This window comes from Anomalospiza imberbis, unplaced genomic scaffold (genome assembly GCF_031753505.1).
Source record: "Anomalospiza imberbis isolate Cuckoo-Finch-1a 21T00152 unplaced genomic scaffold, ASM3175350v1 scaffold_53, whole genome shotgun sequence".
Classification (NCBI taxonomy): Eukaryota; Metazoa; Chordata; class Aves; order Passeriformes; family Viduidae; genus Anomalospiza; species Anomalospiza imberbis.
In genome coordinates this window covers 438,218-459,965 of record NW_027100141.1, presented here as the reverse complement: position 1 = coordinate 459,965, position 21,748 = coordinate 438,218, and the positions used below count along the sequence as shown (strand labels likewise).

General features: G+C 53.0%; 3 protein-coding genes across 3 annotated transcripts in view; 1 reads left to right on the top strand and 2 right to left on the bottom strand.

The window, feature by feature from the left end:
• LOC137467193 (zinc finger protein 850-like) overlaps positions 1-21,748 on the top strand; it is a 528,258-nt gene that overhangs the window by 321,818 nt on the left and 184,692 nt on the right. The window lies entirely within an intron of this gene.
• Positions 1-21,748, bottom strand: part of LOC137467192 (zinc finger protein 271-like) — a 443,780-nt gene that overhangs the window by 246,281 nt on the left and 175,751 nt on the right. The gene's annotated exons all lie outside the window — the stretch shown is intronic.
• Positions 15,776-16,708, bottom strand: LOC137467196 (olfactory receptor 14J1-like). The gene has a single exon (XM_068178735.1). The coding sequence runs from the start codon at positions 16,706-16,708 to the stop codon at positions 15,776-15,778; it is 933 nt and encodes a 310-aa protein (XP_068034836.1).

The following is a 21,748-nucleotide window of genomic DNA, read 5'->3' as shown; positions in this document are numbered from 1 at the left end:
ACCATCTGCTTTTCTTTCTTATGGGAAAAAACATCCATCTCAACTAGGTACCCATGGCCAAAATTGCCTCCAGAATCCCCTATATCCAAGGATAGCTCCCAGACAAAAGCTGCCAGGGGAGACAAGTCTGGCTGGCCTTGGCTTCCTGAGGGCTGGCACTCATGTGCCTCTGAAACACTGGGGCTCTGTGCTTTCCTTGCTAATGAAAAGAACTCCTCTTCCTGTCCAGGCACACACAGCCAAAACCGAGATTCCACTTCCAAAATGCCCTGTGTCCAAGGATAGCCCCTAGAGGAAAGGTGCCAGGAGAGACAGGTCTGGCTGGCTTGGCCTAAAGGTGGCCACCTCTCATCTTCTTCCAGAACACTTGGATTTTGTGCTTTTCTTTCCTATAGGGAAAAAAACATCCATCCTGACCAGGCGCCCATGGCCAAAATGGAATTCCACCTCCAAAACTCCATACATCCAAGCATTGCTCCCCAGTGAAAGCAGCCAGGACTTAAAAGGTTTGGCTGCTCTTGGCTTCTTGGGAACTGCCTCTCACCTGCCTCAAAACACTGGGGCTCGATGCTTTCCTTCCTATGGAAAAGAGCCGTCCTTCTTCTCAAGGTGTCCATGGTCAAAATTGAGATTCCTCCTCCCAAATTCCATATATCCAAGGATCCCTTCATGACAAAAGCTGCCAGGACAAACAGGTCTGGCTAGCTTGGCCTCCCAGGAGCCACCTCTCTCCTCTTCTGCCTTTGAAACACTTGGGCTCTGTGCTTTCCTTCCTATGGAAAAGAACTGTCCTTCTTATCTATGCAGAAATGGCCAAAATTGGGGCTCCACCTCCCAAATTCCCTATATCCAAGGGTTGCTCCCAGGCAAAATCTGCCAGTACCATCCATTCTGGCTGGCCTTGGCCTCTGGTGGCTGCCCCTGCCACACTGGGGCTCGGTTCTTTCCTTCCCATGGAGATCACTGTGACACAGTGGGGACCTCATGGAAGCAAGGGGATCATTGTGGCACCACTGGAGCCCATGGAACCAAGGGGCCATGGTGACACAGTGGGGCTTCATGGACCCAGAGACCATTATGACTCTGTGGGGCCTGTCGGAACCATGGAGGCCGTTAGGACCCTTCAGGGCCTTGTGTCACCAAGGCGGAATTGTGACACCTCAGGGCCTCATGGAAGCAAGGGAACTTTGGGACACTGTGGGGCCCCATGGAACCAAGGGAACATGGAACAGGTCTGGCTGGCTTGGCCTCCCAGGGGCCACCTGACAGGTCTGGCTGATGTTGGAATGCAAAGGGCTGCCTCTCATCAGCTCCTGGAGCACTGGGGCTCTGTGCTTTCCTTGCTATGGGAAAGAACTGTCCCTCTTTTCAGATGCACATTGCCAAAATTGGTAAGCTCCCTTAAAATTTCCTCTATGCAAAGGTATCTCTCAGAAAAACCTGCCAGCTCTGGCTGGCCTTGGCCTCCAGTGGTCACCTCTCATCTGCCCCTGAAACAGAGGGCCTCTGTTCCTTCCTTCCTATGGATAAAAAACAGCCTTCTTGCCAAGGACCATGGCAAAAACTAGAATTTGGCCTCCCAAATTCCATATATCCAAGGATCACTCCCAGACAAAAGTAGCCAGGACAGACAGGTCAGGCTGGCCCTGTCCTCTGGTGATTTTCTTAGACTATGAGCTGAATGTTTTCATTTGAAAACACCTTGGAGAGGGCCCAGAGATCTCCCAAGGTGGGGTTTTGGGGCCTCAGGCACATGACCACTACATATGGACAAAGGAGCTCTGTGCTCTGTGCTGTTGTGGTGGTTTTGCATCACAGAAGTGATGATCTAAGAGAAGCTGCTAGCAGTTTCCTTGGTGTCTGACAAAAAAACAATCAGGAATTAGCTTTGAGAGCTGACAATCTGTTAAACCACTAAGGAAACTGCACACGCCTCTGTGAAGACACAAGTTAAAGATGGAGAAGCCTGGCTGGGTCTCTTTCCCTTCTGGCCAGCAAAGAGGTGACCAGGCCGGCCCAGCCCTGTCTCAGCCAGGCCAGGCCGGGTGGCTCCTGCCGTGGGGCCGGGCCCCTTCCCAGGGAGCCGCCAGGCCCCATCGGCTGCCGGGCAGGGCAGGGGAGGCCGCGGGGCCGAGGCCGGGCCGGGCCGTGGCTGCGGTTGCTGACATCTGGCCGCTACCGAGCCCTGCCCCGCCGCCAGCCCGGGCCCAGCCAGGATCCGCCGGGCCCCAGGAGCAGCCCCGGGCCGGGCCGGCTCGGCCAAGGTTCTGCTGCCCTTGGGGTTCGCCCGCAACCAGCGGGCAGGGGGAGGAGAAGCCATGGGCCCCGGCCGTGCTGCTGCTGTGCTCTGGCCTGGCTGCTGAGATCCTGGCCCTGCCCCAGCGCGGCCCAGCCTGACACAGCCCCAGCGCAGCCGCTGCAGAAACCTCCATGGTAAAACAGCTCCGGCCGCAAGTACCGAGCCCGGCCGGGGTCACGGAACCATCTGCAGGCCCAGGCTGAGATATTGACTCTTCCAGTGCTTCCATCCTCCCTCGAGTGAGAGAAAAGGACAAAGTGCAGGCACACACAGGAGCAACATGAAGACACCGAGGTCAGTGAAGAGGAAGTTGGGTCCCAGATGGGAGGGATGAGGAGATGCCTTGATCTTGGGGCTGAAATCCTCTGGTAAAGCTATGGAGAAGGATGTAATTGATACATCAGACTCTCTTTTTCCCTATAACACATTGAAAAGAATTGGGAAATGACTTATTCAGCAAAGGCCTCCATGCTAATGTAAGGAAATGTTGAAGTAGCTGTGATCCCATGGGAAGTTTGAACAATGAAAGAGAGCAGACTGATGAGACCCTGTGGATCCAGGGAGAGAAGAAGACTTCTTTTTCCAGAGATGAAGATGATTTCAGATATAAATGAAGAGAACCTTTGCTCTTAAACAGCTCATCTGTAAACTAATACTTCATAAGTTGACAGGGCCCATAAACACAGCTGTGGGAAAAGCTGTGAAAAATGGGAGGGACTTCACCATTGCAGGCAGCTGCTATTCATGGAAATGAAAAGCCATGAGACAACTCTTTCCTTTCAGAGAAGTCTCCATAACATTTACAAGAGGAACTTCTCTCCCTAAGTGAACTGAAAAAAGACTATTCTAGAGGTTGTAAACTGATGGAAAATTTTATGTTTTGTCTCTTTACATTGTCAGGTTGTATGGAGAGAGGAAGTGTTCTGAAAGTTTTGTTCTGATTCTTATTAATCTTTATTTAATTTACTATTAATAAACATTTCCTTATACCCTTTTAGAGTTTTGAGCCCACTTTGCCTTTCTCCTAATCCTATCTCAGAGCAAGAAATTAGTATGTATATTCTAGTGAGTGCCCTGGTAATTAGCCAACACTGAACCCACCACAGTAATTAACACATTGGCCAAGAAATCTCAAATTGGCGAAGCAAAGCCAATACAAAATCTTCCTGATGAACTGCCTCAGACAAGAGGGAAATCAAGGCACAGCCATGGTTTCTCAGGATTTGTTTGTTCCTCATGAGCCCCGTGGTGCATTTGGAGCTGAGCCCTGGAACCTCAGGGCCCGAGAGGAGATTGCACAAACCTTTCCAGGATTCAAAGGCAGAAGAAAACCCCAAAGTGTCTCAAAGCATTAATGGGACCCACTGAGGTCCATCCCCAACACAGGCTCCTCATGGACTCCTTGGAGGAGAGAATTGGAGGCCAGGATGGCACAAAAACCTCTCAGAGACTCAAAAGAGCACAAAAACCTCTCAGTATGGAAAGGAAAATCCAAAGTAATTTACAAAACTTGAGTATCTCAAAGCATTCATAAGCCCCACTGAGTGTTGTTCCTGACAAAGCCTCTCCAGGGACTAATTACAGCAGATAATTGGAGGCCATGACTGCACAAAGCTCTCAGAGACTCCAAGGCAAAAGCCAAAGCCAAAGTGCTTTGAAAAACCTGCAGTCCCTGGGAGCATGAAGGAGCCCCCAGGGCCATTCCTGAGCAAGGCTCCCCAGGGACTCCTTCCAGCAGATCCTTGAGGCCACTGGGATGTGGGCTAGGGGGGGATGTGAGGGCAGGACAAGGGGCTGACAGTGCCCAGCCTGGCTGGGGCTGTGCCAGGAGGCCCCAGTGCCTCAGGACAAGGTGTCTCCTGACAGCCCTTGGTGGCACAGAGCCTGCTGTGCCCCAGGGCACCAGGACTTGGCTTCTCTTTGTCAGGGAAAGCACTCAGCTTTGTCCTGGCCTCTGCAGTCAGCCAGAAAGTTTGTTCCCATCAGCTGGGAGTTTACTGTCCCACTGCAGACGCTGTTGCTCAGAGCCAGGGCTGCCTGGCAGCCACCCCCAGACTGCCCTGAGCATTTCCTTGGCTTCACCTTTGGTTTCTTTTTCCTTCCCTAGTGCATATTTCTTCCTATTGCCCATCCCTGTTCCCTCCCCTGCAAACAGCCCATCCCTGTTTGCCCTTTCCTCTCTGGCCCTACTCCCCATTGCAGTTCCTGACTTGGCACCATGGGAACGGCCCTTGGGGAGCAGGATCATCCCACAGGTGCTGCAGGAATTGTCTGCAGGCTCCTGCAGTGCCTCGTGCTGCTCCCTTGCCAGAGGCAGCCCAGGCCAGGGGGGCACATCTGGGCTGCTGTGTCTGGCTGTGGGGCTGCCTGTTCTGGGCAGTGAGGAGGGGCTGCAGAGGCTCTGCAGGACTGACAGGATGGGCTTTGGGGCTGTGAGGAGAAGCTGAGGGACCTGGGCTGCTGGAGCTTCTGAAGAGGAGGCCCAGGGCTACTCCTGCAACTGCTCCCAGGGTGGTTTCAGAGAATCACAGAATCAGCAAGGCTGGAAAAGACCTTGGAGATCATCAGGTCCAACCTGTGCCCTGACACCGCCTTGTCTCCCCTGAGCCTCCTCTTCTCCAGGATAAACAACCCCAGCTCTCTCAGCCGCTCCTCACAGGACTCGTGCTCCTGACCACTCACCAGCCTTGTTGCCCTTCTCTGGACACCCTCCAGCCCCTCCAGGTCCTTTCTAAATTGGGGGGCACAGAACTGGACGCTGCACTCGAGGTGCTGCCCAACCAGTGCTGAGCACAGGGGAAGAATCACTGCCCTGCTCCTGCTGGCCACACAGTTCCTGATCCAGGCCAGGAGCCATTGGCCTTCTTGGCCACCTGGGCACACTGCTGGCTCATGTCCAGCCTGCTGTCCATCAGTCCCTGCAGGTCCCTTTCTGCCTGGCTGCTGTCCAGCCACTCTGTCCCCAGCCTGTAGCTCTGCAGGAGTTGTTGTAGCCAGAGTGCAGGACCCGGCACTTGGACTTGTTAAACCTCACCTTGTTGGATTTGGGCCCTGGATCCAGCCTTTCCAGGGCCCTGTGCAGAGCCCTCCTGCCTTCCAGCAGATCAACACCCCCAGACAACTTGGTGTCACCACGGTTCCATGAGGCCCCAGAGTGTCCCAATGGTCTCCATGATTCCATGAGGCCTCCCAGTGTCACAATGTCCCTCTGGTGTCACAAAGTCCCTTGGATCCTTGGGCCCTGCAGTGTCACAATGGCACCGTGGTGCCCCAGGGCCCTGCAGTGTCACAATGGATCCTTGGTTCCATGAGGTCTGGCAGTGCAGCAATGCTCTCCTTGGTTCCCGCTGTCTCCCACTCCTCCCACTGTCAGGCTACAGAAGGACACCTGGCTGATGAAGGGAGTGGGAGTGCATACCTACTCGAGGAGGTGATAATAAAAATCCCTCCCAACCCCATCCCCCAAGCCAGGTGCCACTTCAGATTCGGTATGATCCCCTGGATCTGGAGAGTCAGCCAGATGGTTTAGAAGAAAATTATCTGCCCAGTGAACCTCCCAATTATGATTCATCTGTGAGACAGATCACCACCTCTAACATCAAAAAGGAAAGAAGGGTAATCGTGGTGGGTGACTCCCTCCTGAGGGGAACAGAGGGCCCCATATGTCGACCAGACCCACCCCACAGAGAGGTCTGCTGCCTCCCTGGGGCCCGGGTATGGGATATCACTGACACACTGCCTGGGCTGATTCAGCCCTCTGATTATTGCCCACTGCTGATACCCCAGGCTGGCAGTGATGAGATTGAAAACAGGAGTGTCAGGGCAATTAAAAGGGACTTTAGGGCATTGGGTCAGGTGGTTAATAGGACAGGGGCACAGACAGTCTTTTCCTCAGTCCCTTGGGAGTCTGAGAAAAATGGTGAAAGCAATAGGAAAGTTCACATTATCAACGAGTGGCTCAAGGGTTGGTGTCATCGACAAAATTTCGGATTCTTTAATCATGGGGCAACTTTTACAGCACCTGGCCTCCTTGGACCAGATGGGCTCCATCTTTCTGTGAAGGGCAGAAGAATTTTAGCTCATGAACTGGCAGAACTTGTTGAGAGGGCTTTAAACTAGGTCTGAAGAGGGAGGGAGATGCAGCTGGTTTGTCTGGAAGCAGGCTCGTGGGTGGTAAGCCTGAGTTAGGGGTGAAATCAGCAGCCCAGCTGAGGTGCATGTACACCAGTGCACACAGCATGGGTGACAAACAAGAAGAGCTGGAGGCCAAGGTGCAGCAGCAGAGCTGTGATGTAATTGCCATCACAGAAACAGGGTGGGACAACTCACATGGCTGGAGCACTGCACTGGATGGCTGCAAGCTCTTCAGGAGAGACAGGAAAGGGAGAAGAGGTGGAGGGGTGGCCCTTTACATTAGGCAGGGTTTTGCTGCTGTGGGTGTTGAAACTAATGATGATGGAGTTGAATGTCTATGGGTGAGACTTAGGGGGAAGGCCGACAAGGCTGACATCCTACTGGGAGTCTGTTATCGTCCACCCAACCGGGAAGAAGAGGTGGACAACTCATTCTATAAGCAGCTAGAGAATGATTCAGGATCATCAGCCCTTGTCCTTGTAGGCGACTTCAACCTGCTGGACATCTGCTGGGAACTCAATACAGCTGAAAAGAGGCAGTCCAGGAAATTTTTAGAGTTTTGGAGGACAATTTTTTGTCGCAGCTGGTGAGTGAGCCCACCAGGAGAGGGACTATGTTAGATCTGTTGTTTGTAAATAGAGATGGGCTGGTGGGAGTTGTGGTGGTTGGAGGTCACTTGGGGCACAGTGATCTTGAAATTATAGAATTCTCATGGTGAAGTCAGGAGGAACACTAATAAGACTTTTACATTGGACTTTGGAGGGCAGACTTTGGTCTACTTAGGAGACTTATTCAGAGAGTTCCTTGGGAAGCAGCCCTTGAAAACAAAGGCGTTCAGGAAAGGTGGGCGAGCTTCAAAACAGAGATCTCGAGGGCACAGGAACACACTGTCCCTGTGTGCCGAAAGACGAGTCGACTAGGCAAACATCCAGTGTGGATGGGAAAGGAGGTTTTGAAGGAACTTAGGAATAAAAAGAGGATGTATCATCTTTGGAAGGAGGGTCAGGTCTCTCAGGTAGTATTTAAAGGACTTTCTAGGGCATGAAGGGAAGAAATTAGGGAGGCCAAAGCTCAGTTTGAACTTAAAATAGCAGCTTCTGTAAAGGCTAATAAAAATATTTTTTCAAATATATCAATGGTAAAAGGAAGGGTAAGAACAACCTTTTTTCTTTATTAGATGTGGAAGGGAATTTAATAACTGCAGATCAGGAGAATGCAGAGGTGCTCAACACCATTTTTTTGCCTCAGTTTTTAGTGAGAAGATGATTTGCCTTCAGGACAACTGTCCTCCTGGGCTGGTTGATGTTGCCACGGAGCAGAGTGGGCCACTGTTATCCAAGAGGAGGCCATCAGAGAACTTCTGAGCTGCTTGGATGTTCATAAATCCATGGGACCAGATGGGATCCACCCCAGGGTGATGAGGGAGCTGGCAGATGAGCTTGCCAAGCCACTCTCCATCATTTACCAGCAGTCCTGGCTCACTGGTGAGGTCCCAGATGACTGGAAGCTGCCCAATGTGACGCCCATTCAAAGCAAGGGTGGGAAGGAGGATCCTGGTAACTACAGGCCAGTCAGCCTGACCTCAGTACCCGGTAAGGTCATGGAACAGTTTATACTGAGATGGGCAACAAGGCTGATGAGGGGTCTGGAACACAAGACCTATGAGGAATGCCTGAGAGAGTGGGGTCGTTTATCATGGAGGAGATTCAGAGGTGACCTTATCACTCTCTACACTCCTTGAAAGGTGGCTACAGTCAGGTAGAGGTCGGCCTCTCTCCTCACAGCAACTGACAGGACCAGAGGACAGCGTTTTAAGCTGCACCAAGGGATATTTAGGTTGGATATTAGGAAAAAAGTTTTTTATGGAAAGGGTGATATATTACTGGAATTGTCTGTCCAGGGAGGTGCTGGAGTCACCATCCTGGGATGTGTTTAAACAAAGACCGGATGTGGCACTCAGTGCCATGGTTTAGCTGAGGTGGTGTTAGGGCATGGGCTGGACTTGATGATCTTAAAGGTCTCTTCCAACCCAGCAATTCTGTGATTCTGTGATTGTGTGACATCACAGAGCAGGCTGTGACATCACAGCGAGGCTGCATAACATCACAAAGGTAGCTGTGACATCATAGAGCTGGCTGTGACATCACAGGGTGTCTGTGACATCACAGGCTGGGCTGTGACATCACAGGGCAGATTTTGTGATATCACAGAGCAGACTGGGACCTCAAAGAGCAGGCTGTGACATCACAGGACACCTGTATGAAATCACAGGTGGCCTGTTGCATCTCAGAGTGGGCTGTGTGACATTACAGGGCAGCTGTGTGACATCACAGGGGCTGTGTGAGGTCACTGGGGAGGTCACTCCACCCCAGCTCCCCCTCCCAGTTCCCCCAGAGAAGTCCAACGCTGCTCGTGCACAGCGGGGTCCCCTGTCCCCCCGGGTCCCCCAGCCCCCGGCGCCGCAGCCTCCCCCAGAGGATGTTCCACGAGATCGACCCCAGAGCCTGACACGGGGATGGGGGCTGGGGCTGTGGGGGGTGGGACAGGGGGACAGGGACCCTCCGGCAATGTCCCTGTGTCCCCCAGGGCCAGAGCCTGGGCCAGGGCTCCTTCACCCTGTTACCAACGAGGGCTTGAGAGCGCTGAAAAAATCCCCAGCAAGGGATCAGCAAAAACCAGATTTAATATTAAGTGAGAGCACCACAAAGTTCCTTGGCAAGAGTCACTCTGCTCCTGACTGGACACTTCAGGCACACCAAGGAAACAGAGCTACAACAAAACCAAACAAAATCCAGGCAATCAAACCAGAAATGAGCCAAGACTTGGGGCTTTCATTCATATGGAAAAGAACTGTCCTTCTCCTGCAGGTGCCCATGGCCAGAACTGGGATTTCACCTCCAACACTGCCTGTTGTGACAGCCTGGAGGAGATTGTTGGCTGGAAACATTTCATGTGTGGGGAGGAAGGGGCAGGTCCAGCCTTGCCCTGCCCTGGAACCCCAGCCCTGCCCTGCCCTGGAAGCCCAATCCCCCCAGAGCCTCTATCCCAGCCCAGCAGTGTCTGCCAGTCCCTGGCACAGCACAGGCAATGCTCCACAGCCACCTCTGGAGCCCCCAGCCCAGCTCCTGAGTGACCAAATGACCCCAAGTCCCACCTGGGGAAGGGCCCAGGAACACCAAGGGGTATTTAAGGCTGACCACAAGGCAAGCACACATCTTGACACAACCTCCTCTTGGAATTTCTATCTGAATGCCACTGGAATCTGTGAGTTGGTAGCTCTGTGTGTGTTCTTCTCTAAATCTTATTTTTCTCTCTTTCTTTGTCTACTTCTATTTCTGTCCTCTTGAAAATTTTGAGTAACTTAAAATTGAACAGGCTTAGAGTTTGTGAAGTCGAATGGGCCAAGTTAATGCTTTGAGAAGTGTTTTGTGTGAATTAAATGTTATATTAAACCTTTTGCCAAAGTTTCTCTGGTTTTCTAAAGTTCCCAGTTAAGGCTGTTTTGTTGTTTGGAGCTCCTGAGAATCTCTTATTGGTATTTCTCCAGTGCATCCAACTCAGAGGACACAAACAATTGTAATTCCTCTTAAATGTTTCCTTGAGAGAGTTGTTTGGGGGATGGGAGTCAGGGCTTGTGTGTCCTGCTTGGCACAGCCCAGGCAGGGCTTTCACAGCCACATTCCACACTCCATTTCCCAGCTGGAGCCGCTGGTGCCTCTGAGTTCTGCTGCCCCAGCCCCAGGGGCGCTCTCCTTGTCTGCCCATTCCCCCACGGTCTCTGGGCAGGGATGGCCTCAGCGGGGGCTGCTGACATCCTCAGCAACTTGGAGGCTGCTGCTGAATTTTACTGCTCCAGAGGCTTCTTCAGCCTTCAGCTCTTCAGTTCAGGAATTCAGTGTCCCAGAGCTCATTAACATTCAGAACAGATTAACAAGCCAAGCCTCTGGGAATAATGTAAGCATTAAAATGTTTTGTGGTTAATTAGACCAATTTCAGAAGTCTATTCCAAGTGAATACACTATATTTAAAAAGACAGTGAGATAAGGTTTTTCAGGTCCTGTTGGTTTTTTTTTTTTCTGTTAATTCATTGATAAGTTCAATCTCCAATTGACACTGAATCCAAGTACCTCCTCATGCAGTTTGGATAGATATGAAAATCAAGACCTGACAATCAATCAGACTCTGTCCCTACCCCCACCCCACCATCTCCCCCATCCAAGCCCTGGCAGTCAGAGCAGCCTTGTGCAAATCTGAGCTCCCTCCAGCCCAGGCTGCACCTGCAGTTTTCAGCTCCTTGGCTCCAACTCCCCCTGCTTTCCTTGGAGAACGAGCTGCTCCAGACACAGAGGGATGTTCATTTCTTGTCAGCCAACAAAGCCAAGGGAAGGCACAGCTCCAGGAAATGCAAAAGTCATTCTTCTCTCTGGCTGTGCCCTGCCCCTGATCCCCACAGCCTGTCCTGTTTCCTTCATCCCTCCTTTGCCAGGGACTTTCTGGGACAAGGGAGCTCTGCTCTGGGGATGGAGGGAGGTCCAAGTGCCACCACTGGAGTGGGAACCACAACTCATCAGGTTTGTGTCCTTTGGGGGTCAGGAACTGGTGAGAGTCAGAGGCACAGAAAGTTTCTCTTCATGGCCAACAGACCATGGTTGAACAGGACACAATTTAATAACAATCACGCTCTTCCCTGAGCTATGTGCAACGTCCCAGCAGTGTCTGATGAGTCCACCATCCACAAGTGACTTGCATACTAAAACTAATTTTAGACAAATGTGGTTCTGTGATAGATATAAACACAATTAAGTTCTTGTATCAGGATGCTCGTCCTGGAGTGGAGGCAAAACAGCTCAAACAATTCCTGATTTGCAAAGCTGTCAGTGGTGGATGGAGAAGGGAGGTCAGACTGCATTTGGCTTCTGTCTCCCACCCGGCCCCCGGTGAAGAGCCTGGCTCTGTGTTCTCCATCCCGTCCTCGCTGGCACTGCCAGGCTGGGATGTGGAGCCCCTCAGCCTTCCCTGCTCGGGGCTGGACAAGCCCAGCTCCCTCAGCCTCTGCTCACAGCCCAAGGGCTCCAGCCCCACCTTGGAGGCCCTTCCCTAACCCTGCTCCAGCTGCACGACATCTTTCGGGCCCTGGGGAACCCAACCCAGGCCACAGGGACCTGGATAATCCACGTCCTTGATGTCATGGTCACACAGCCCTGGTCCCTTTTCCCCATGTCAGGCACTGGGGGGGATCCTGTGGAACATCCTTTGGTGGAGGCTGTGGCTCCAGGTGGACCGGGGGGATACCGGGGGACAGGGACCCCGCTGGGCATGAACAGCATTGGACTTGTTGGGAGAAACTGTGAGGGGGAGCATGGGTGGAGTGACCAACCCAGTGACCTCACACAGCCCTCCTGGGATGTCACACAGCCCCTCTGTGATGTTATAGCCTGCTCTGTAATGTCAGACCTCTGCCCTGTGATGTCACAGCAGAATCTCAGATGTCACAGAGGCAGTTTATGTCAAAGCTGCTTGATGATTTCACATAACCCACTCTGTGATGTCATAGCCCACTCTGTGACCTCATGTTACCACATGATAAATTGTCTCCACCAGGTGAGCTGACACCTGGAGCTTGTTCTCCAAAACCCCAGGCCTATGGAAACCACACAATGCCCATTGTGTCAGAAGGGGAACTGGAAGTTCACCAGCCTCAGTGTCCTGCCAGCTCAGCCAGGCCCACTGGAACATTGGGGTCCACGACCACCAGGGACCACCAGAGAGACCCCCAGGACAGAAGAACACATGGGTAAAGGGGAGGGGAAATATGTTAATGATTCTGGGGAAATGATTATCAGATGTGTGTTTGGTCCAGGACAATCAGTGAATATGTGTGCAAAATACAGAATATGAACAGAAACTTTCCTGCACTCGGCATGCTCGGCTTTGGGAGGAGCTATCCCCCGTGCATCCAGCTGAATAAAGAATGCTGCTTCTTAATGCTGCATTGGTGTGAAGGAGTTTTCTGTTTTACCGAATTTTTGGTAACACTCCACTGCCAAGGAAAGCTCTGTCTCCTGCTGCTCACAAACAGAGAAGGGCTGGTGGCAGATGTGGGGGTTGGAGGCTGCCTGGGGCACAGTGACCATGAAATAATCAAGTTTTCAATGTTCTGTGAAAGAAGGAGGGGCAGCAACAAAACTGCCACACTGGAATTAGGAAGGGCAGACTTTGGCCTATTTAGGATGCAGATTTGGGGAGTACTGAATCAGGTACTGATTTTTTAATGGGAAACAGCCCTTAAAAACAAAGGGGTCCAGGGTGGATGGACACATTTCACGCAAGTAATCTTAAGGGGGATGGAGCAGCCTGTGCCAGTGTGGCAAAAGATGAGCTGGTGAGGAAAATGACTGCCCTGGCTGCCCATGGAGCTTTTGTGCGAACTCAAGGGAAAAAAGGACCAGCAACTCAGGAAGTGTTTAAGGATGTTGTTATGCCATGCAGAAAGAGAAGTTGAGAGGTGAAATCTCAATTAGAGCTTATCATGGCAGCTTCTGTAAAAAGAATAAAACATGTTCTTATAAAAGATTTATAACAAAAGGTAGGATAAGGAGAACCTCTACTCTTTACTGGATGCAGTGGAGAATATAGTAACTAAAGATAAGGAAAAGGCCAAGCTACTTAACACCTTGTTTGCACCAATTTTCAATATTAGGACAGGTTGTCCTCAGGTCAAGAGTTCTCCTGAGCTGGTAGTTGGGCACAGAGAGCAGAACAGCCCCTAATCCAGGAGGAAGCAGCTGGTGACCTGCTGGGCCACTCAGATGCTCACAGGTGTATGGGATCAGATGGGATCCATCCTAGGGGGTAAGGGAGCTGGTGGATGAGCTCCCCAAGCTGCTCTCCATCATTTACCATCAGTCCTGGCTCACCAGGGAGGTCCCAGAGCACTGGAGGTGCCAGTGTGAGCCCATCCCCAAGAAGGGCTGGGAGGAGGATCTGGGGAACTCCAGGCCTGTCAGCCTGACCTCGGTGCCCGGCAAGGTTCTGGAACAGATCACCCTGAGTGCCATCACAGGGCACCCACAGGATGGCCGAGGCGTCAGAGCCAGCCAGCGTGGATTTCAATGTCTGCATGGATGATCTGGATGAGGGGATTGAGTCCAGCATCAGCAAATTTGCAGATGACACCAAGCTGGCTGTGAGTATGGATCTGCTGGACAGCTCTGCACAGGGCCCTGGATAGGCTGGATCCAGGGCCCAAATCCAACCAGGTGAGGTTTAACAAGTCCATGTGCCAGGTCCTGCACTTTGGCCACAACAACCCCTGCAGCGCTACAGGCTGGGGACAGAGTGGCTGGACAGCAGCCAGGCAGAAAGGGACCTGCAGGGACTGATGGACAGCAGGCTGGACATGAGCCAGCCGTGTGCCCAGGTGGCCAAGAAGGCCAATGGCTCCTGGCCTGGATCAGGAATGGAGTGGCTAGCAGGAGCAGGGCAGTGATTCTTCCCCTGTGCTCAGCACTGGTTGGGCAGCACCTCGAGTGCAGTGTCCAGTTCTGGGACCCCCAATTTAGGAAGGACCTGGAGGGACTGGAGCATGTCCAGAGAAGGGCAACAAGGCTGGTGAGGGGTCAGGAGCACAATTCCTGTGAGGAGCGGCTGAGGGAGCTGGGGTTGTTGATCCTGGAGAAGAGGAGGCTCAGGGAGTCAAGGCACTGTCAAGGCACAGGTTGGACTTGATGATCTCCAAGGTCTTTTCCAGCCTTGTTGATTCTGGGATTCTCTGAAACCACCCTTGGAGCAGTTGCAGGAGGAGCCCTGGGCCGCCTCTTCAGAAGCTCCAGCAGCCCAGGTCCCTCAGCTTCTCCTCACAGCCCCAAAGCCCATCCTGTCAGTCCTGCAGAGCCTCTGCAGCCCCTCCTCACTGCCCAGAACAGGCAGCCCCACAGCCAGACACAGCAGCCCAGATGTGCCCCCCTGGCCTGGGCTGCCTCTGGCAAGGGAGCAGCACGAGGCACTGCAGGAGCCTGCAGACAATTCCTGCAGCACCTGTGGGATGATCCTGCTCCCCAAGGGCCGTTCCCATGGTGCCAAGTCAGGAACTGGAATGGGGAGTGGGGCCAGAGAGGAAAGGGCAAACAGGGATGGGCTGTTTGCAGGGGAGGGAACAGGGGTGGGCAATGGGAAGAAATTTCAACTAGGAAAGAGAAAACAAAGCAAAGGTGAAGCAAAGGAAATGCTCCGGGCAGTTTGGGGGTGGCTGCCAGGCAGCCCTGGCTCTGAGCAACAGCATCTGCAGTGGGACAGGAAACTCCAAGCTGATGGGAACAAACTTTCTGGCTGGCTGCAGAGGCCAGGACAAAGCTGAGTGGTTTCCCTGGCGTCCCCCAGCCCTTCCTGGCCCCAGGGGCTGATGGCATTTGTGCTCCCTCAGGTTCATGTCCCCACAGCAGCAGCATGGGGGTGCTCCCGCCTGCTGTGTGCAGTGCAAACAGGGGCTCCTGAGCCAGCGCTGCCGTGGCTGTGCCTGCAAGGACGCGGCACCTGTGTGAGCTGGGGGAGAGGCCAGGGCTGCAGAGGGGGGATGTTGTTGGCAGCTCCATGAGGAAGCTCTGGGACGCTGCCCTGGGCTGTCCAGCGCACTGGGGATGGATCAGCCCCTGCTCTGCTGCTCCTTCCCGTCTCCCCCAGGGCCCTTGCAGAGCACCAGCCATGCTGTCTGCCCCCAGCCTGCCCACGGCCAGCCTGGGGCTGCTCACGGGGGTTTTCTGTGCTGAGCATTGGCCTGGCCATGTTCTTGAGAGAGCCTGGGCAAGGAGCCTGGAGCCCCCAGGCCCTGGCCTGAGGCGTCAGCGCTGCCCCAGCAGTGCCCATGGGCTGTCCCTGCTGCAGCCCCGGCACTGCCACCCCCAGGACTGTGCCCGGCCCTGAGAGCACTCAGGCCCTGCAGCAACACCAGGGCCACCAGGGCAGCGGGGCAGGGCCACGGGAGCAGCACTGGCAACACCAAGTGCTGCTGCTGCTGGGCACAGCTGCTGTGCCAGCACTGATCTGCCCCCAGCTCTGCACACAGACATTGCTGCTGCAGCTCCAGAGAAGGCAACAAAAGGGCATCTATGCAGAAAACTCTGCTGGGAGATCCTTGAGTTCCTTTAAAGCCACTGAGAGTGCAGCCCCTCATTGACACAGCCACAGGGAAGGTGGGGAGAAACAAAGTGAGAAATGGCACAAACAATAACATTTCTTTGTGGACAATATGAAAAAAGAAAAATAAAAAAACATACCAAATGAATCCAACAAGAAGTATCAAAGATTCTTTTTATTACAAGTGATTTGCAGAACTTGACTAGCAGTTTAATGTTCCTGAAAGCATCCAGTCATCAGTGTCCACACTGCAGCCTTGAGCTCCTGGTTCCTCAGGCTGTAGATGAGGGGGTTCAGGGCTGGAGGCACCACCGAGTACAGAACTGACAGTGACAGATCCAGGGATGGGGAGGAGATGGAGGGGGGCTTCAGGTAGGCAAACACTGCAGTGCTGATAAACAGAGAGACCACGGCCAGGTGAGGGAGGCAGGTGGAAAAGGCTTTGTGCCGTCCCTGCTCAGAGGGGATCCTCAGCACGGCCCTGAAGATCTGCACATAGGAGAAAACAATGAACGCAAAACAACCAAATGCGAAACACACACTAACAGCAAGAAGTCCAAGTTCCCTGAGGTAGGATTTGGAGCAGGAGAGCTTGAGGATCTGTGGGATTTCACAGAAGAACTGGCCCAGGGCATTGCCCTGGCACAGGGGCAGGGAAAATGTATTGGCCGTGTGCAGCAGTGCATTGAGAAAGGCACTGGCCCAGGCAGCTGCTGCCATGTGGGCACAAGCTCTGCTGCCCAGGAGGGTCCCGTAGTGCAGGGGTTTGCAGATGGATACGTAGCGGTCGTAGCACATGATGGTCAGGAGAGAAAGCTCTGTTCCAAGGAAGAAGATAATCAGAAAAAGCTGAGCAGCACATCCTGAGTAGGAGATGGTGCTGGTGCCCCAGAGGGAATTGTGCATGGCTTTGGGGACAGTGGTGCAGATGGAGCCCAGGTCGCTGAGGGCCAGGTTGAGCAGGAAGAAGAACATGGGCGTGTGCAGGTGGTGGCCGCAGGCTACGGCGCTGATGATGAGGCCGTTGCCCAGGAGGGCAGCCAGGGAGATGCCCAGGAAGAGGCAGAAGTGCAGGAGCTGCAGCTGCCGCGTGTCTGCCAGTGCCAGCAGGAGGAAGTGGCTGATGGAGCTGCTGTTGGACATTGGCTGTGGCTGCACATGGGGACCTGTTCATAGAGAAAGGACAGTGACACATCAGGAGAGGTTGCTTGGAGCTACACCTGGGCCATTCCCTGCCGACTGTCCTGCTGGGACTTACCAGTCCTTCTTCCCGTTCTGGGAAAACCTTTGGCTGGAATCAGGGCACAATGACACTCCTGGGTCACCCTGGGATAAACCAGACCCTGCCCAGAGCAGAGGGATCCCTGAATGTCTCACCCTCTCCAAAGGTCTCTGGGCAAGCTCTCAGCACCCTCTTGTGCCACGGACACTCACGGCTCCCTTGGCCAACCCAGCAGCATTTCCTCAGCTGTGGCATCTCTGCACTTCCCCGTGGGACATTCAGGGAACTCCCAGAGGCTCTGGCACAGCTCTGCACCCAGGAGGGCAGCTCAGAGCTGGGAAGGGCACAGCAAGGAGATCCCCGGCTGTGTCCATGATGGGATCTCATGGAGGGGCTCAGCTCATTCCCCTTTCCCATGGACTGCTTTGCCCACAGCCCCACAGGTCCCAGGGAAGCTTGGACATCCCATTCCCATGGGCAGCCCTGCCTGGCAGGAATGCCAAGGGCAGTGCCTGACTCAGCTGCTGCAAATGCCAGAGCCTCCCTGAGAGCACCAGAAAACACTGACAATATCAGGGGAGTGCAGAAACAGGAGAAGATGTTGTGGTGCTGTGCCTGAGAGGGCAGGGCAGAGACAGCCGGGCACTCAGGACAGTGTTCCCGTGCCCAGCTGTGCCCGGCACCTCCCACACACCAACAGTGCCCTCCTGCCCCAGCACTGCTCTGTTCAGCCCCCTCTGCTTCCCTGAGCATCTCCCTGGGTCTGGACATTCCCTCCTGAGAGGTGCCTTGTCCCTGCCAGCGCTCACAGAGCCCATCCCACCCTGGGTGCCCTCGGCTCGGCCCTACAGAAACCTGCCTGTGTGCAGGGCCCTGGCTGGGGCAGGGTCTGTGTGCAGCTGGGCGAGGGCAGCTCAGGAGAGCCCTGCTGGGCCCTGCAAAGGTGATGCTGCTGCTGTCCAGGGCTGAGGAGTGGCTGAAGGCCCTTTGGGAGGCTGCCAGCAGAGAGACTGACCACCCAAAGTCACAGTTCTGGAGTCTCTGTAAATGTTCAAACATTCCTTTGATGATCCTGTGTGTCCCTTTCAACTCAGAATGTTCTGTGATTCTGGGATCACAATTCCTGTTCTGCTTCTCTCATCCCCCTGTTGTCTATAATCAAAAGAGGAAAAAAAAAAAAAAACCAAAAACCTTGCAACAAAGTTAGAACAGTAAGGTAAAAACAGTGTTAGACCAGTAAAGTAAAAAACAGACCTTTATTGGAAGCTTCCAGGTGTCCCAGTGGGGATGGGTCATACCTGGCCCCTGATTTCAACAATTTATTATGGTTGATTATTTAGGATATTTAACAGGAACATCCAGTAGGACATTCAGATGCCCCAGTAACAACCCCTTGCTCAACCCATTGGAGTAGGTCCAAGGGGTTTTTTTGCATGTTTTTGTTATGACTGCTTAAATTCTGCTCAAAAACAAAAATATTCTTCTTGTGGGTCCTCTTCCTGATCATAAGACTATATAGTATTTCAGGAATGTATTTAGACAGGTAATTTTTCTAAAATCTAAGAGAAAGGTTAGGAAATGTACTAGAGTTAATTAAGGATTATAGTTATAAAAGTACATAACAGTAGTTTAATAGAGTTAATTAAGAGTTATATAGAGTTAAGTAAGGATTATACTTTTATAACTATATAATAGTAATTTACAGAGCTACAAATATATGAAAAATGAATAAAAAGCAGAAATCTTTTTGTCACCACCGCAACTTTCTCATCCTTCTGCAAGCAGGAAATGGAAAACACTCTCAGGAAAGCTCCTGATCTTTACAGCAATCCCAGGTTTACCTTCTCTGGGAAGTGTCCTCCGGAGCTGTGCCCAGGCTGCTCTGGAGCAGGGAGCAGCCCTGCCCCAGCCAGCAGCTCTCAGCAGCAGCACCTGCCCTGCTCAGGGTGGCTCCTTCCCCCCACAGCTTCTCTCCAGCACTGGGAGCAGCTCCCTGGGGCAGCTGAGAGCTGTCCCTGGCAGGCAGCAGAGTCCCTGGCCCAGCACAGCGCCCTGGGCTGCAGGACCCTGCTCTGCAGGACAGCCCTGGGCACCCCTGGCTGCTCTGCACAAGAGATGATCAGAGAATGTACTCACAGGGTCTGTGGGCATTGGGATGTTCCAGCTGTAGGAGATCACTCCAGGAGCTGCAGCTGCATTGTCCTGCAGCCAGAGGTTCCTGTGCCAAGGGCTGCCAGGGATTCTGCCCCAGGCACTTCTCAGCACCTTCCCAGCCCTGACTGATGGAAGCTCTCTGTGCCTCTGTGCTGTGCCTGGGCTGGCTGCAGGCAGTGCCCCAGCCCTGCTGGGCTGGGAGAAGAGCTGCTCATCCAGAGAAATGTGCTTTTGAAGCTCTCCTTGGTTGCCAGGATCACCCTCTGTGCCAGGAGCCCGGCCCAGCTCAGCAGCACAGACACAGCACAAGGACTTTAATGACCCTCTGGGGCTTTGTGCTCAGGCCCTGAACATCAGGCCCTGAGAGGGAGCTGCAGAAACCTCTCCAGAGCTCCAAGTCAGAATCCAGCTCCAAAGTTTCTTTGACTTTTAATGGGTCCCACTGAGGGACACGACTGAGAAAGTGTCCCCAGGCCCCAGGCAGAGCAGAGAACTGGAGGCACTGATGACAGGTGGGGACAAAGAGAAGCCAAGTCCTGGTGCCCTGGGGCACAGCAGGGTCTGTGCCACCAAGGGCTGTCAGGAGACACCTTGTCCTGAGGCACTGGGGCCTCCTGGCACAGCCCCAGCCAGGCTGGGCACTGTCAGCCCCTTGTCCTGCCCTCACATCCCCCCCTAGCCCACATCCCAGTGGCCTCAAGGATCTGCTGGAAGGAGTCCCTGGGGAGCCTTGCTCAGGAATGGCCCTGGGGGCTCCTTCATGCTCCCAGGGACTGCAGGTTTTTCAAAGCACTTTGGCTTTGGCTTTTGCCTTGGAGTCTCTGAGAGCTTTGTGCAATCCTGGCCTCCAATTATCTGCTGTAATTAGTCCCTGGAGAAGCTTTGTCAGGAACAACACTCAGTGGGGCTCATTAATGCTTCAAGGTACTTCAGTTCTTTTAAGGTACTTGGTGTTTCCCTTTTGATCCAGACTCTGAGAGAGGTTTGTGCAATCATGGCCCCAATTATCTGCTTTAACGAGTCCCTTGAGAGCTTTGTGCTGACACTCAGTGGGGCTTATGAATGCTTTGAGATACTCAAGTTTTGTAAATTACTTTGGATTTTCCTTTCCATACTGAGAGGTTTTTGTGCTCTTTTGAGTCTCTGAGAGGTTTTTGTGCCATCCTGGCCTCCAATTCTCTCCTCCAAGGAGTCCATGAGGAGCCTGCTTTGGGGATGGACCTCAGTGGGTCCCATTTATGCTTTGAGACACTTTGGGCTTTTCTTCTGACTTTGACTCCTGGAAAGGTTTGTGCCATCTCCTCTCGTGCCCTGAAGTTCCAGGGCTCAGCTCCAAATGCACCACGGGGCTCATGAGGATCAAGCAAGTCCTGACAAACCATGGCTGTGCCTTGATTTCCCTCTTGTCTGTGGCAGTTCATCATGAAGATTTTGTATTGGCTTTGCTTCACCAATTTGAGATTTCTCGGCCAATGTGTTAATTACTGTGGTGGGTTCAGTGTTGGCTAATTACCAGGGCATTCACTAGAATATACTTACTAATTTCTTGCTCTGAGATAAGATTAGGAGAAATGCAAGATGGGCTCAAAATTTTAAAAGGGTATAAAGAAAAGTTTATTAATTGTAACTGAAATAAAGAGTAATAAGAATCAGAACAAAACTTTCAGAACACTTCCTCTCTCCATACAACCTGACAATGTAAAGAGACAAAACATAAAATTTTCAGTCAGCTTTCCACCTCTAGAATAGTCTTTCTTCAGTTCACTTAGGGAGAGAAGTTCCTCTTGTAAATGTTATGGAGACTTCTCCACAAAACAAACAGTTGTCTCATGGCTTTTCATTTCCATGAATAGCAGCTGCCTGCAATCGTGAAGTCCCTCCCTTTCTTTCACAGCCTTTCCCACAGCTGTGTTTATGGGCCATGTCAACTTATGAGGTATTAGTTTACAGATGAGCTGTTTAAGAGCAAAGGTTCTCTTCATTTATTTCTGAAATCACCTTCATCTCTGGAAACAGAGGTCTTCTTCTCTCTCTGGGGGCATAGGTTCTCATCCCTCTGCTGTCTTTCATTGTTCAAACTTCTCATGGGATCACAGCTACTTCAACATTTCCTTACATTAGCATGGAGGCCTTTGCTGAACAAGTCATCTCCCAGTTCTTTTCAATGCTTTATAGGGAAAAAGAGAGTCTGATGTATCAATTACATCCTTCTCCATAGCTTTACCAGAGGATTTCAGCCCCAAGATCAAGGCAGCTCCTCATCCCTCCCACCTGGGCCTCAACTTCCTCTTCACTGACCTCGGTGTCTTCATGTTGCTCCTGTGTGTGCCTGCACTTTGTCCTTTTCTCTCACTCGAGGGAGGATGGAAGCACTGGAAGAGTCAATATCTCAGCCGGGGCCTGCAGATGGTTCCGTGACCCCGGCCGGGCTCGGTACTTGCGGCCGGAGCTGTTTTACCATGGAGGTTTCTGCAGCGGCTGCGCTGGGGCTGTGTCAGGCTGGGCCGCGCTGGGGCAGGGCCAGGATCTCAGCAGCCAGGCCAGAGCACAGCAGCAGCACGGCCGGGGCCCATGGCTTCTCCTCCCCCTGGCCGCTGGTTGCGGGCGAATCCCAAGGGCAGCAGAACCTTGGCCGAGCCGGCCCGGCCCGGGGCTGCTCCCGGGGCCCGGCGGATCCTGGCTGGGCCCGGGCTGGCGGCGGGGCAGGGCTCGGTAGCGGCCAGATGTCAGCAACCGCAGCCACGGCCCGGCCCGGCCTCGGCCCCGCGGCCTCCCCTGCCCTGCCCGGCAGCCGATGGGGCCTGGCG

Coding starts and splice junctions, on each gene's coding strand:
- LOC137467196 (XM_068178735.1), bottom strand. CDS start 16,708: ATGTCCAACAGCAGCTCCATCAGCCACTTCCTCCTGCTGGCACTGGCA.